The sequence below is a fragment of the Salmo salar genome, chromosome ssa21 (assembly GCF_905237065.1).
Source record: "Salmo salar chromosome ssa21, Ssal_v3.1, whole genome shotgun sequence".
In the NCBI taxonomy this organism is placed as follows: Eukaryota; Metazoa; Chordata; class Actinopteri; order Salmoniformes; family Salmonidae; genus Salmo; species Salmo salar.
In genome coordinates, this window is record NC_059462.1 from 43,411,877 (window position 1) to 43,425,000 (window position 13,124).

Consider the following 13,124-nt stretch of genomic DNA (forward strand, 5'->3'; position numbering starts at 1 on the left):
GTGAGGAGTGTAGGGTAGAAGAGGCTGTATGGGTATGAAGTGTGAGGAGTGTAGGGTAGAAGAGGCTGTATGGGTATGACGTGTGAGGAGTGTAGGGTAGAAGGGGCTGTATGGGTATGAAGTGTAAGGGGAGTGTAGGGTAGAAGAGGCTGTATGGGTATGATGTGTGAGGAGTGTAGGGTAGAAGAGGCTGTATGGGTATGAAGTGTGAGGAGTGTAGGGTAGAAGGGGCTGTATGGGTATGACGTGTGAGGAGTGTAGGGTAGAAGGGGCTGTATGGGTATGAAGTGTGAGGAGTGTAGGGTAGAAGAGGCTGTATGGGTATGACGTGTGAGGAGTGTAGGGTAGAAGAGGCTGTATGGGTATGAAGTGTGAGGAGTGAGGAGTGTAGGGTAGAAGGGGCTGTATGGGTATGACATGTGAGGAGTGTAGGGTAGAAGGGGCTGTATGGGTATGAAGTGTGAGGAGTGTAGGGTAGAAGGGGCTGTGTGAGGGGAGCGTAGGGTAGAAGAGGCTGTATGGGTATGAAGTGTGAGGAGCGTAGGGTAGAAGAGGCTGTATGGGTATGAAGTGTGAGGAGCGTAGGGTAGAAGAGGCTGTATGGGTATGAAGTGTGAGTAGTGTAGGGTAGAAGAGGCTGTATGGGTATGAAGTGTGAGGAGCGTAGGGTAGAAGAGGCTGTATGGGTATGAAGTGTGAGGAGTGTAGGGTAGAAGAGGCTGTATGGGTATGAAGTGTGAGGAGTGTAGGGTAGAAGAGGCTGTATGGGTATGAAGTGTGAGGAGTGTAGGGTAGAAGAGGCTGTATGGGGGGGTAGAAGCTCCAGTCCTTCAGAGCATACTTGTTCAACTGCCTCGCTGATATCACTGAGGACCTCTGTAGAAGGGGAGGTCTGGACAGGGGGAGGGGTAAGGACGAGGGGTAAGGACGAGGGCTGGACAGGGGGAGGGGTAAGGACGAGGGCTGACAGGGGGAGGGGTAAGGATGAGGGGTAAGGACGAGGGCTGGACAGGGGGAGGGGTAAGGACGAGGGCTGGATGGACAGGGGAGGGGGAGGGATGGACGAGAGGGGGATGAGGTATGATTCATCAAGGCCTTGATTGTTAATTAAATCCATTTTGACTAGAGATGTAAATGGTTGTCAATGGGCAAGATGTTGGGGGATGAGACAGTGAAAGGATGACGCAGTACCATAGTAGGAAGATGAAGGAGGAACACAGAGAATGGTTTTATGAGACTGGAAACATCAAAGTAGGCTTTCATAAAGCACAGGAACATAATGAAGAAGTATGGAAGGGGATTGTATGTCTGATGTCCATTGAAAGCCCCTTTGTTGACTTGATTCCTAGTCCATGTTAAGCATGAATGTGTTAAGTGTAGCCTGAAGGCTCCGCTGAGGCCAGTATGTGAGTGTATGATGGGAATGTGTTTATGTGAGGGTGCCCAGACTAAAAGGTCTGTCTCTGGGGTGATGGACGCCCTCTGACACTCCCTAACCCCCTCCTCACACTCCACACACACTAGCTCTGTTTGGTACATCAACGCTCAACATGTCTGTGAAAACAGTGTTCTCTGGTCAGTCAATTTGTAATTGAGAAGCTAATTTTCCCCCTCAATTCCTGGCATTCCAAAATATATATACAGTTGAAGTCGAAAGTTAGCCAAATACATTTAAACTCAGTTTTTCACAATTCCTGACATTTAATCAGAGTAAAAATTCCCTGTCTTAGGTCAGTTAGGATCACCACTTTATTTTAAGAATGTGAAATGTCAGAATAATAGTAGAGAGAATTATCTTTTTCAGCTTTTATTTCTTTCATCACATTCCCAGTGGGTCAGAAGTTTACATACACTCAATTAGTATTTGGTAGCATTGCCTTTAAATTGTTTAACTTGGGTCAAACGTTTCACGTAGCCTTCCACAAGCTTCTCACAATAAGTTGGGTGAATTTTGGCCCATTCCCCCTGACAGAGCTGGTGTAACGGAGTCAGGTTTGTAGGCCTCCTTGCTCGCACAGGCTTTTTCAGGATTGAGGTCAGGGCTTTGTGATGGCCACTTCAATACCTTGACTTTGTTGTCCTTAAGCCATTTTGCCACAACTTTGGAAGTATGATTGAGGTCATTGTCCATTTGGAAGACCCATTTGCGACCAAGCTTTAACTTCCTGACTGATGTCTTGAGATGTTGCTTCAATATATCCACGTCATTTTCCGTCCTCATGATGCCATCTATTTTGTGAAGTGCACCAGCCCCTCCTGCAGCAAGCACCCCCACAACATGATGCTGCCACCCCCGTGCTTCATGGTTGGGATGGTGTTCTTTGGCTTGCAAGCCTCCCCCTTTTTCCTCCAAACATAACGATGGTCATTATGGCCAAACAGTTCTATTTTTGTTTCATCAGACCAGAGGACATTTCTCCAGTTGGTAGAGCATGGTGTGTGCAACACCTCGGTTGTGGGTTCGATTCCCACGGGGGCCAGTACAAAAACAAAAAAAATGCATGAAATGTATGCATTCATTACTGTAAATCGCTCTGGATTAGAGCGTCTGCTAAATGACTAAAATGTCAAATGTAAAATGTTTGTCCCCATGTGCAGTTGCAAACCGTAGTCTGGCTTTTTTAATGGCGGTTTTGGAGCAGTGGCTTCTTCCTTGCTGAGCGGCCTTTCAGGTTATGTCGATATATAGAACTCGTTTTACTGTGGATATAGATAGTTTTATACCTGTTTCCTCCAGCATCTTCACAAGGTCCTTTGCTGTTGTTCTGGGATTGAGTTTCACTTTTCGCACCAAAGTACGTTAATCTCTAGGAGACAGAACGCGTCTCCTTCCTGAGCTGTATGGCGTCTGCGTGGTCCCATGGTGTTTATACTTGTGTACTATTGTTTGTACAGATGAACGTGGTACGTTCAGGCGTTTGGAATTTGCTCCCAAGGATGAACCAGACTTGTGGAGGTCTACAATTTTTTTTTCTGTGATCTTGGCTGAGTTCTTTTGATTTTCCCTTGATGTCAAGCAAAGAGGCACTGAGTTTGAAGGTAGGCCTTGAAATACATCCACAGGTACACCTCCAATTGACTCAAATGATGTCAATTAGCCTATCAGAAGCTTCTAAAGTTATGACATCATTTTCTGGAATTTTCAAGCTGTTTAAAGGCACAGTCAACTTAGTGTATGTAAACTTCTGACCCAATGGAATTGTGATACAGTGAATTATAAGTGAAATAATCTGTCTGTAAACAATTGTTGGAAAAATGACTTGTGTCATGCACACAGTAGATATCCTAACCGACTTGCCAAAACTATAATTTGTTAACAAGAAATTTGTGGAGTGGTTGAAAAACGAGTTTTAATGACTCCATCCTAGGTGTATGTAAACTTCCCACTTCAACTGTATTTTCATCCAGATGACTTGTATTGAGCTAAAATGTATTTTTTAAGTGAGGCATGGTCCATGCGTGTGGTCTTCATGCGTTTTAGGAGTCCTATCCATTCTGGAATGGCAGGCTTATATCGTCTGTGTGTGTTTAGTGTAGTCTACTGTTGACCATGACAGGTTCACCTGTTCTTTTGATGTCTGTCTCAATCTCTCTGCTGTGCTGTTGTTGCAGTCTGTTTGAAGACCGAGACGAACAGAGAGAGTGGGGCTCTGAGACGCTCCTACTCCACACACACACACACACACACACACACACTCCCCCAGAGTTATCCCAGCTGGTTTTCGGAAGGGGAAGAAGGCCGTGGTGTTCACGGCAGTGGTGGCGACCCCGGAGTGCTCCTCTCTCACTAGAGACCCTGTTTACCAGTACATCATTAGCGCTCGGCGACTAACGCCTTGCACTTCAAAACACTGCAGGATTAATGAGGCCGGTGGTGCTAAAACCTTCCCCCGGCCATCCATGGACCCTCTGGGCCTACCATCGGCCATCCATGGACCCTCTATGGGGCTGCCATGGACCCTCTGGGCCTACCATCGGCCATCCATGGACCCTCTATGGGCCTACCATAGGCCATGGACCCTCTGGGCCTACCATCGGCCATCCATGGACCCGCTATGGGCCTGCCATGGACCCTCTGAGCGTACCATCGGCCATCCATGGACCCTCTGTGGGCCTGCCATGGGCCATGGACCCTCTGGGCCTACCATCAGCCATCCATGGACCCTCTGGGCCTACCATGGGCCATGGACCCTCTGGGCCTACCATCGGCCATCCATGGACCCTCTGGGCCTACCATCAGCCATCCATGGACCCTCTGGGCCTACCATCGGCCATCCATGGACCCTCTGGGCCTACCATTGGCCATCCATGGACCCTCTATGGGCCTACCATAGCCCATGGACCCTCTATGGGCCTACCGTCGGCCATCCATGGACCCTCTATGGGCCTACCATGGGCCATGGACCCTCTGGGCCTACCATCAGCCGTCCATGGACCCTCTGGGCCTACCATCGGCCATCCCATGGATCCTCTGGGCCTACCATCGGCCATCCCATGGATCCTCTGGGCCTACCATCAGCCATCCATGGACCCTCTGGGCCTACCATCAGCCATCCATGGACCCTCTGGGCCTACCATCAGCCATCCATGGACCCTCTGGGCCTGCCATGGACCCTCTGGGCCTACCATCAGCCATCCATGGACCCTCTGGGCCTACCATCAGCCATCCATGGACCCTCTGGGCCTACCATCAGCCATCTATGGAACCTCTGGGCCTACCATCGGCCATCCCATGGACCCTCTGGGCCTACCATCAGCCATCCATGGACCCTCTGGGCCTACCATCAGCCATCCATGGAACCTCTGGGCCTACCATCGGCCATCCATGGACCCTCTGGGCCTACCATCAGCCATCCATGGACCCTCTATGGGCCTACCATTGGCCTGGAGGGGGCTCTGAGGAGGCCTGTCACGGCCAACACCGCCCGCACTAATCTAACACACTCCTCTGAACCCCACGGATGTACCCCACACATACACACACGTAGGGATGCATACATAGTACACGTTAGACACACATATCTGCTGCATACGTGTGGATAGTCTGCACGCACACACACATGCATATATGAACACAGGCAGTCATATACTGTTTAAAGACATGGTTCTGTACTTCAGTCATATACTGTTTAAAGACATGGTTCTGTACTTCAGTCATATACTGTTTAAAAACATGGTTCTGTACAGTCGTGGCCAAAAGTTTTGAGAATGACACAAATATAAATTTTCAGTCTGCTGCCTCAGTTTGTATGATGGCAATTTTCATATACTCCAGAATGTTATGAAGAATGATCAGATGAATTGCAATTAATTGCAAAGTCCCTCTTCGCCATGCAAATTAACTGAATCCCCCAAAAACATTTCCACTGCATTTCAGCCCTGCCACAAAAGGACCAGCTGATATCATGTCAGTGATTCTCTCGTTAACACAGGTGTGAGTGTTGACGAGTACAAGGCTGGGGATCACTCTGTCATGCTGATTGAGTTCGAATAACAGACTGGAAGCTTCAAAAGGAGGGTGGTGCTTGGAATCATTGTTCTTCCTCTGTCAATCATGGTTACCTGCAAGGAAACATGTGCCGTCATCATTGCTTTGCACAAAAAGGGCTTCACAGGCAAGGATATTGCTGCCAGTAAGATTGCAACTAAATCAATCATTTATCGGATCATCAAGAACTTCAAGAAGAGCGGTTCAATTGTTGTGAAGAAGGCTTCAGTGCGCCCAAGAAAGTCCAGCAAGCGCCAGGACCGTCTCCTAAAGTTGATTCAGCTGCAGGATCGGGGCACCACAAGTACAGAGCTTGCTCAGGAATGGCAGCAGGCAGGTGTGAGTGCATCTGTACGCACAGTGAGGCGAAGACATTTGGAGGATGGCCTGGTGTCAAGACAGGCAGCAAAGAAGCCACTTCTCTCCAGGAAAAACATCAGGGACAGACTGATATTCTACAAAAGGTACAGGGATTGAACTGCTGAGGCCTGGGGTAAAGTCATTTTCTCTGATGAATCCCCTTTCCGATTGTTTGGGGCATCCGGAAAAAAGCTTGTCCGGAGAAGACAAGGTGAGCGCTACCATCAGTCCTGTGTCATGCCAACAGTAAAGCATCCTGAGACCGTTCATGTGTAGGGTTGCTTCTCAGCCAAGGGAGTGGGCTCACTCACAATTTTGCCTAAGAACACAGCCATGAATAAAGAATGGTACCAACACATCCTCCGAGAGCAACTTCTCCCAACCATCCAGGAACAGTTAGGTGACGAATAATGCCTTTTCCAGCATGATGGAGCACCTTGCCATAAGGCAAAAGTGATAACTAAGTGGCTCGGGGAACAAAACATCAATATTTTGGGTCCATGGCCAGGAAACTCCCCAGACCTTAATCCCATTGAGATCTTGTGGTCAGTCCTCAAGAGGTGGGTGGACAAGCAAAAACCCACAAATTCTGACAAACTCCAAGCATTGATTATGCAAGAATGGGCTGCCGTCAGTCAGGATGTGGCCCAGAAGTTAATTGACAGCATGCCAAGGCGGATTGCAGAGGTCTTGAAAAAGAAGGGTCAACACTGCAAATATTGACTCTTTGCATCAACTTCATGTAATTGTCAATAAAAGCCTTTGACACTTATGAAATGCTTGTAATTATACTTCAGTATTCCATAGTAACATCTGACAAAAATATCTAGAGGCATTGAGGCAGCAAACTTTGTGAAAATGTATATTTGTGTCATTCTCAAAACTTTTGGCCACGACTGTACATCGTTTCCGCTTTCACACATAAGCTTAGGTCAGGATGTCCTTCATTAAACCTGTTGTAATCAATGAATTTATAGTTGTAGTCTTCTCAATCCACACATTGACTGCCTGGCTTGGCTGTGATGGTTACCCCCAGCAGGGTGTGATGGTTACCCCAGCAGGCTGTGACGGTTACCCCAGCAGGGTGTGATGGTTACCCCCAGCAGGGTGTGATGGTTACCCCCAGCAGGGTGTGATGGTTACCCCCAGCAGGGTGTGATGGTTACCCCCAGCAGGGTGTGATGGTTACCCCAGCAGGGTGTGATGGTTACCCCAGCAGGGTGTGATGGTTACCCCCAGCAGGGTGTGATGGTTACCCCCAGCAGGGTGTGATGGTTACCCCCAGCAGGGTGTGATGGTTACCCCCAGCAGGGTGTGATGGTTACCCCAGCAGGCTGTGACGGTTACCCCAGCAGGCTGTGATGGTTACCCCCAGCAGGGTGTGATGGTTACCCCAGCAGGGTGTGATGGTTACCCCAGCAGGGTGTGACGGTTACCCCAGCAGGGTGTGATGGTTACTCCAGCAGGGTGTGATGGTTACCCCCAGCAGGGTGTGATGGTTACCCCCAGCAGGGTGTGATGGTTACCCCCAGCAGGCTGTGATGGTTACCCCCAGCAGGGTGTGATGGTTACCCCCAGCAGGGTGTGATGGTTACCCCCAGCAGGGTGTGATGGTTACCCCCAGCAGGGTGTGATGGTTACCCCCAGCAGGGTGTGATGGTTACCCCCAGCAGGGTGTGATGGTTACCCCCAGCAGGGTGTGATGGTTACCCCCAGCAGGGTGTGATGGTTACCCCCAGCAGGGTGTGATGGTTACCCCCAGCAGGGTGTGATGGTTACCCCCAGCAGGGTGTGATGGTTACCCCAGCAGGGTGTGACGGTTACCCCAGCAGGGTGTGACGGTTACCCCAGCAGGGTGTGACGGTTACCCCAGCAGGGTGTGACGGTTACCCCAGCAGGGTGTGACGGTTACCCCAGCAGGGTGTGACGGTTACCCCAGCAGGGTGTGACGGTTACCCCAGCAGGGTGTGACGGTTACCCCCAGCAGGGCGTGACGGTTACCCCCAGCAGGGCGTGACGGTTACCCCCAGCAGGGCGTGACGGTTACCCCCAGCAGGGCGTGACGGTTACCCCCAGCAGGGCGTGACGGTTACTCCAGCAGGGCGTGACGGTTACTCCAGCAGGGCGTGACGGTTACCCCAGCAGGGCGTGACGGTTACCCCAGCAGGGCGTGACGGTTACCGTGAAGGAGCCAACACCTCAGTCAATACACTCTGTGGGTGTGTGGGTGTGTGTACGCGTGTGTGTGTGACCAACACGTCTTACATGTGATACAGTCACCTCTGATTAGTAGTATCCCTCAATAGCTGGCTCTACTCTGTTACACAGACAGGCCTGTATCTGGGGGTTACCACCACCGCAAACACTTGGCCAATGAGAAGAAATAAGACAAGCGGAGAGGAGGAGAACAGTTGTTACTGTCCAGCCCTTGTTGACAGGCAGGCAGGCCCCTGAGAAAATGACCCAATCACACACACCTCACAGGGGATTTAGCAGGGAGTCACACGGCAGACTGTCTGGCTACTGAATGTCTCTATTGGAGGCTGACACTCAGGTTAGATATCACAGTTATGATGGAGGGCTTTTAAAACAACACTTTTTCTGTCTTCAGTGATTTGTAGTTTTGGAAGAGGGTTCTGGGTCAGGTATGTTCTTTAGAATGTAGAAGGGAAGTTCTTATGGAGACCCGTAGAGGGTTGTCAGTCATGTAATATGTCCCAAACATGTTTTGGAGGAATCAGGGTGAGAGGCAGGTAATCTCCCCTAAATATTACTGCAGAGATATACCCTCTGGTCCTGCTCTTCTGAACACTGATATCCTCCAGTATCTAGTGTTGTCTGTCTGTTGAACCCTACAGCAGTTAGATCAGTCTTCTGTTGAACCCTACAGCAGTTAGATCAGTCTTCTGTTGAACCCTACAGCAGTTAGATCAGTCTTCTGTTGAACCCTACAGCAGTTAGATCAGTCTTCTGTTGAACCCTACAGCAGTTAGATCAGTCTGTCTGTTGAACCCTACAGCAGTTAGATCAGTCTTATGTTGAACCCTGTAGCAGTTAGATCAGTCTTCTGTTGAACCCTACAGCAGTTAGATCAGTCTTCTGTTGAACCCTACAGCAGTTCGATCAGTCTTCTGTTGAACCCTACAGCAGTTAGATCAGTCTGTCTGTTGAACCCTACAGCAGTTAGATCAGTCTTATGTTGAACCCTGTAGCAGTTAGATCAGTCTTCTGTTGAACCCTACAGCAGTTAGATCAGTCTTCTGTTGAACCCTACAGCAGTTAGATCAGTCTGTCTGTTGAACCCTACAGCAGTTAGATCAGTCTTCTGTTGAACCCTACAGCAGTTAGATCAGTCTTCTGTTGAACCCTACAGCAGTTAGATCAGTCTTCTGTTGAACCCTACAGCAGTTAGATCAGTCTTCTGTTGAACCCTACAGCAGTTAGATCAGTCTGTCTGTTGAACCCTACAGCAGTTAGATCAGTCTTATGTTGAACCCTGTAGCAGTTAGATCAGTCTTCTGTTGAACCCTACAGCAGTTAGATCAGTCTTCTGTTGAACCCTACAGCAGTTAGATCAGTCTTCTGTTGAACCCTACAGCAGTTAGATCAGTCTGTCTGTTGAACCCTACAGCAGTTAGATCAGTCTTATGTTGAACCCTGTAGCAGTTAGATCAGTCTTCTGTTGAACCCTACAGCAGTTAGATCAGTCTTCTGTTGAACCCTACAGCAGTTAGATCAGTCTGTCTGTTGAACCCTACAGCAGTTAGATCAGTCTTCTGTTGAACCCTACAGCAGTTAGATCAGTCTTATGTTGAACCCTGTAGCAGTTAGATCAGTCTTCTGTTGAACCCTACAGCAGTTAGATCAGTCTTCTGTTGAACCCTACAGCAGTTAGATCAGTCTTATGTTGAACCCTACAGCAGTTAGATCAGTCTGTCTGTTGAACCCTACAGCAGTTAGATCAGTCTCCTGTTGAACCCTACAGCAGTTAGATCAGTCTTCTGTTGAACCCTACAGCAGTTAGATCAGTCTGTCTGTTGAACCCTGTAGCAGTTAGATCAGTCTTCTGTTGAACCCTACAGCAGTTAGATCAGTCTTCTGTTGAACCCTACAGCAGTTAGATCAGTCTGTCTGTTGAACCCTACAGCAGTTAGATCAGTCTTCTGTTGAACCCTACAGCAGTTAGATCAGTCTTCTGTTGAACCCTACAGCAGTTAGATCAGTCTGTCTGTTGAACCCTACAGCAGTTAGATCAGTCTTCTGTTGAACCCTGTAGCAGTTAGATCAGTCTGTCTGTTGAACCCTACAGCAGTTAGATCAGTCTGTCTGTTGAACCCTACAGCAGTTAGATCAGTCTGTCTGTTGAACCCTACAGCAGTTAGATCAGTCTGTCTGTTGAACCCTACAGCAGTTAGATCAGTCTTCTGTTGAACCCTACAGCAGTTAGATCAGTCTTCTGTTGAACCCTACAGCAGTTAGATCAGTCTTCTGTTGAACCCTACAGCAGTTAGATCAGTCTTCTGTTGAACCCTACAGCAGTTAGATCAGTCTTCTGTTGAACCCTACAGCAGTTAGATCAGTCTTCTGTTGAACCCTACAGCAGTTAGATCAGTCTTCTGTTGAACCCTACAGCAGTTAGATCAGTCTTCTGTTGAACCCTACAGCAGTTAGATCAGTCTGTCTGTTGAACCCTACAGCAGTTAGATCAGTCTTCTGTTGAACCCTGTAGCAGTTAGATCAGTCTTCTGTTGTACCCTGTAGCAGTTAGATCAGTCTTCTGTTGAACCATGTAGCAGTTAGATCAGTCTTCTGTTGAACCCTGTAGCAGTTAGATCAGTCTTCTGTTGAACCCTACAGCAGTTAGATCAGTCTTCTGTTGAACCCTACAGCAGTTAGATCAGTCTTATGTTGAACCCTACAGCAGTTAGATCAGTCTTATGTTGAACCCTACAGCAGTTAGATCAGTCTTCTGTTGAACCCTACAGCAGTTAGATCAGTCTGTCTGTTGAACCCTACAGCAGTTAGATCAGTCTGTCTGTTGAACCCTACAGCAGTTAGATCAGTCTTCTGTTGAACCCTACAGCAGTTAGATCAGTCTTCTGTTGAACCCTACAGCAGTTAGATCAGTCTTCTGTTGAACCCTACAGCAGTTAGATCAGTCTGTCTGTTGAACCCTACAGCAGTTAGATCAGTCTGTCTGTTGAACCCTACAGCAGTTAGATCAGTCTTCTGTTGAACCCTACAGCAGTTAGATCAGTCTTCTGTTGAACCCTACAGCAGTTAGATCAGTCTTCTGTTGAACCCTACAGCAGTTAGATCAGTCTTCTGTTGAACCCTACAGCAGTTAGATCAGTCTTCTGTTGAACCCTACAGCAGTTAGATCAGTCTGTCTGTTGAACCCTACAGCAGTTAGATCAGTCTGTCTGTTGAACCCTACAGCAGTTAGATCAGTCTTCTGTTGAACCCTACAGCAGTTAGATCAGTCTGTCTGTTGAACCCTACAGCAGTTAGATCAGTCTTCTGTTGAACCCTACAGCAGTTAGATCAGTCTTCTGTTGAACCCTACAGCAGTTAGATCAGTCTTCTGTTGAACCCTACAGCAGTTAGATCAGTCTGTCTGTTGAACCCTACAGCAGTTAGATCAGTCTTATGTTGAACCCTGTAGCAGTTAGATCAGTCTTCTGTTGAACCCTACAGCAGTTAGATCAGTCTCCTGTTGAACCCTACAGCAGTTAGATCAGTCTTCTGTTGAACCCTACAGCAGTTAGATCAGTCTGTCTGTTGAACCCTGTAGCAGTTAGATCAGTCTTATGTTGAACCCTGTAGCAGTTAGATCAGTCTTCTGTTGAACCCTACAGCAGTTAGATCAGTCTTCTGTTGAACCCTACAGCAGTTAGATCAGTCTTCTGTTGAACCCTACAGCAGTTAGATCAGTCTTCTGTTGAACCCTACAGCAGTTAGATCAGTCTGTCTGTTGAACCCTACAGCAGTTAGATCAGTCTGTCTGTTGAACCCTACAGCAGTTAGATCAGTCTTCTGTTGAACCCTACAGCAGTTAGATCAGTCTTCTGTTGAACCCTACAGCAGTTAGATCAGTCTTCTGTTGAACCCTACAGCAGTTAGATCAGTCTGTCTGTTGAACCCTACAGCAGTTAGATCAGTCTTATGTTGAACCCTGTAGCAGTTAGATCAGTCTTCTGTTGAACCCTACAGCAGTTAGATCAGTCTCCTGTTGAACCCTACAGCAGTTAGATCAGTCTTCTGTTGAACCCTACAGCAGTTAGATCAGTCTGTCTGTTGAACCCTGTAGCAGTTAGATCAGTCTTCTGTTGAACCCTACAGCAGTTAGATCAGTCTTCTGTTGAACCCTACAGCAGTTAGATCAGTCTGTCTGTTGAACCCTACAGCAGTTAGATCAGTCTTCTGTTGAACCCTACAGCAGTTAGATCAGTCTGTCTGTTGAACCCTACAGCAGTTAGATCAGTCTTCTGTTGAACCCTGTAGCAGTTAGATCAGTCTTCTGTTGAACCATGTAGCAGTTAGATCAGTCTTCTGTTGAACCATGTAGCAGTTAGATCAGTCTTCTGTTGAACCATGTAGCAGTTAGATCAGTCTTCTGTTGAACCCTACAGCAGTTAGATCAGTCTTCTGTTGAACCCTACAGCAGTTAGATCAGTCTTCTGTTGAACCCTACAGCAGTTAGATCAGTCTTCTGTTGAACCCTACAGCAGTTAGATCAGTCTGTCTGTTGAACCCTACAGCAGTTAGATCAGTCTGTCTGTTGAACCCTACAGCAGTTAGATCAGTCTTCTGTTGAACCCTGTAGCAGTTAGATCAGTCTTCTGTTGAACCATGTAGCAGTTAGATCAGTCTTCTGTTGAACCATGTAGCAGTTAGATCAGTCTTCTGTTGAACCATGTAGCAGTTAGATCAGTCTTCTGTTGAACCCTACAGCAGTTAGATCAGTCTTCTGTTGAACCTTACAGCAGTTAGATCAGTCTTATGTTGAACCCTGTAGCAGTTAGATCAGTCTGTCTGTTGAACCCTACAGCAGTTAGATCAGTCTTATGTTGAACCCTGTAGCAGTTAGATCAGTCTGTCTGTTGAACCCTACAGCAGTTAGATCAGTCTGTCTGTTGAACCCTACAGCAGTTAGATCAGTCTTCTGTTGAACCCTGTAGCAGTTAGATCAGTCTGTCTGTTGAACCATGTAGCAGTTAGATCAGTCTGTCTGTTGAACCCTACAGCAGTTAGATCAGTCTTCTGTTGAACCCTG

General features: G+C 47.8%; 1 protein-coding gene across 1 annotated transcript in view; it reads left to right on the forward strand.

Moving 5' to 3' along the window:
* The window catches only part of LOC106582373 (pleckstrin homology domain-containing family M member 3-like), a 79,203-nt gene that overhangs the window by 37,306 nt on the left and 28,773 nt on the right, over window positions 1-13,124 (forward strand). Inside the window, 5 exon segments of the mRNA XM_045704396.1 lie at window positions 3,730-4,963; window positions 7,001-7,068; window positions 7,179-7,271; window positions 7,656-7,703; window positions 7,791-7,844. Coding sequence (XP_045560352.1) covers window positions 3,730-4,963; window positions 7,001-7,068; window positions 7,179-7,271; window positions 7,656-7,703; window positions 7,791-7,844 — 1,497 coding nt within the window.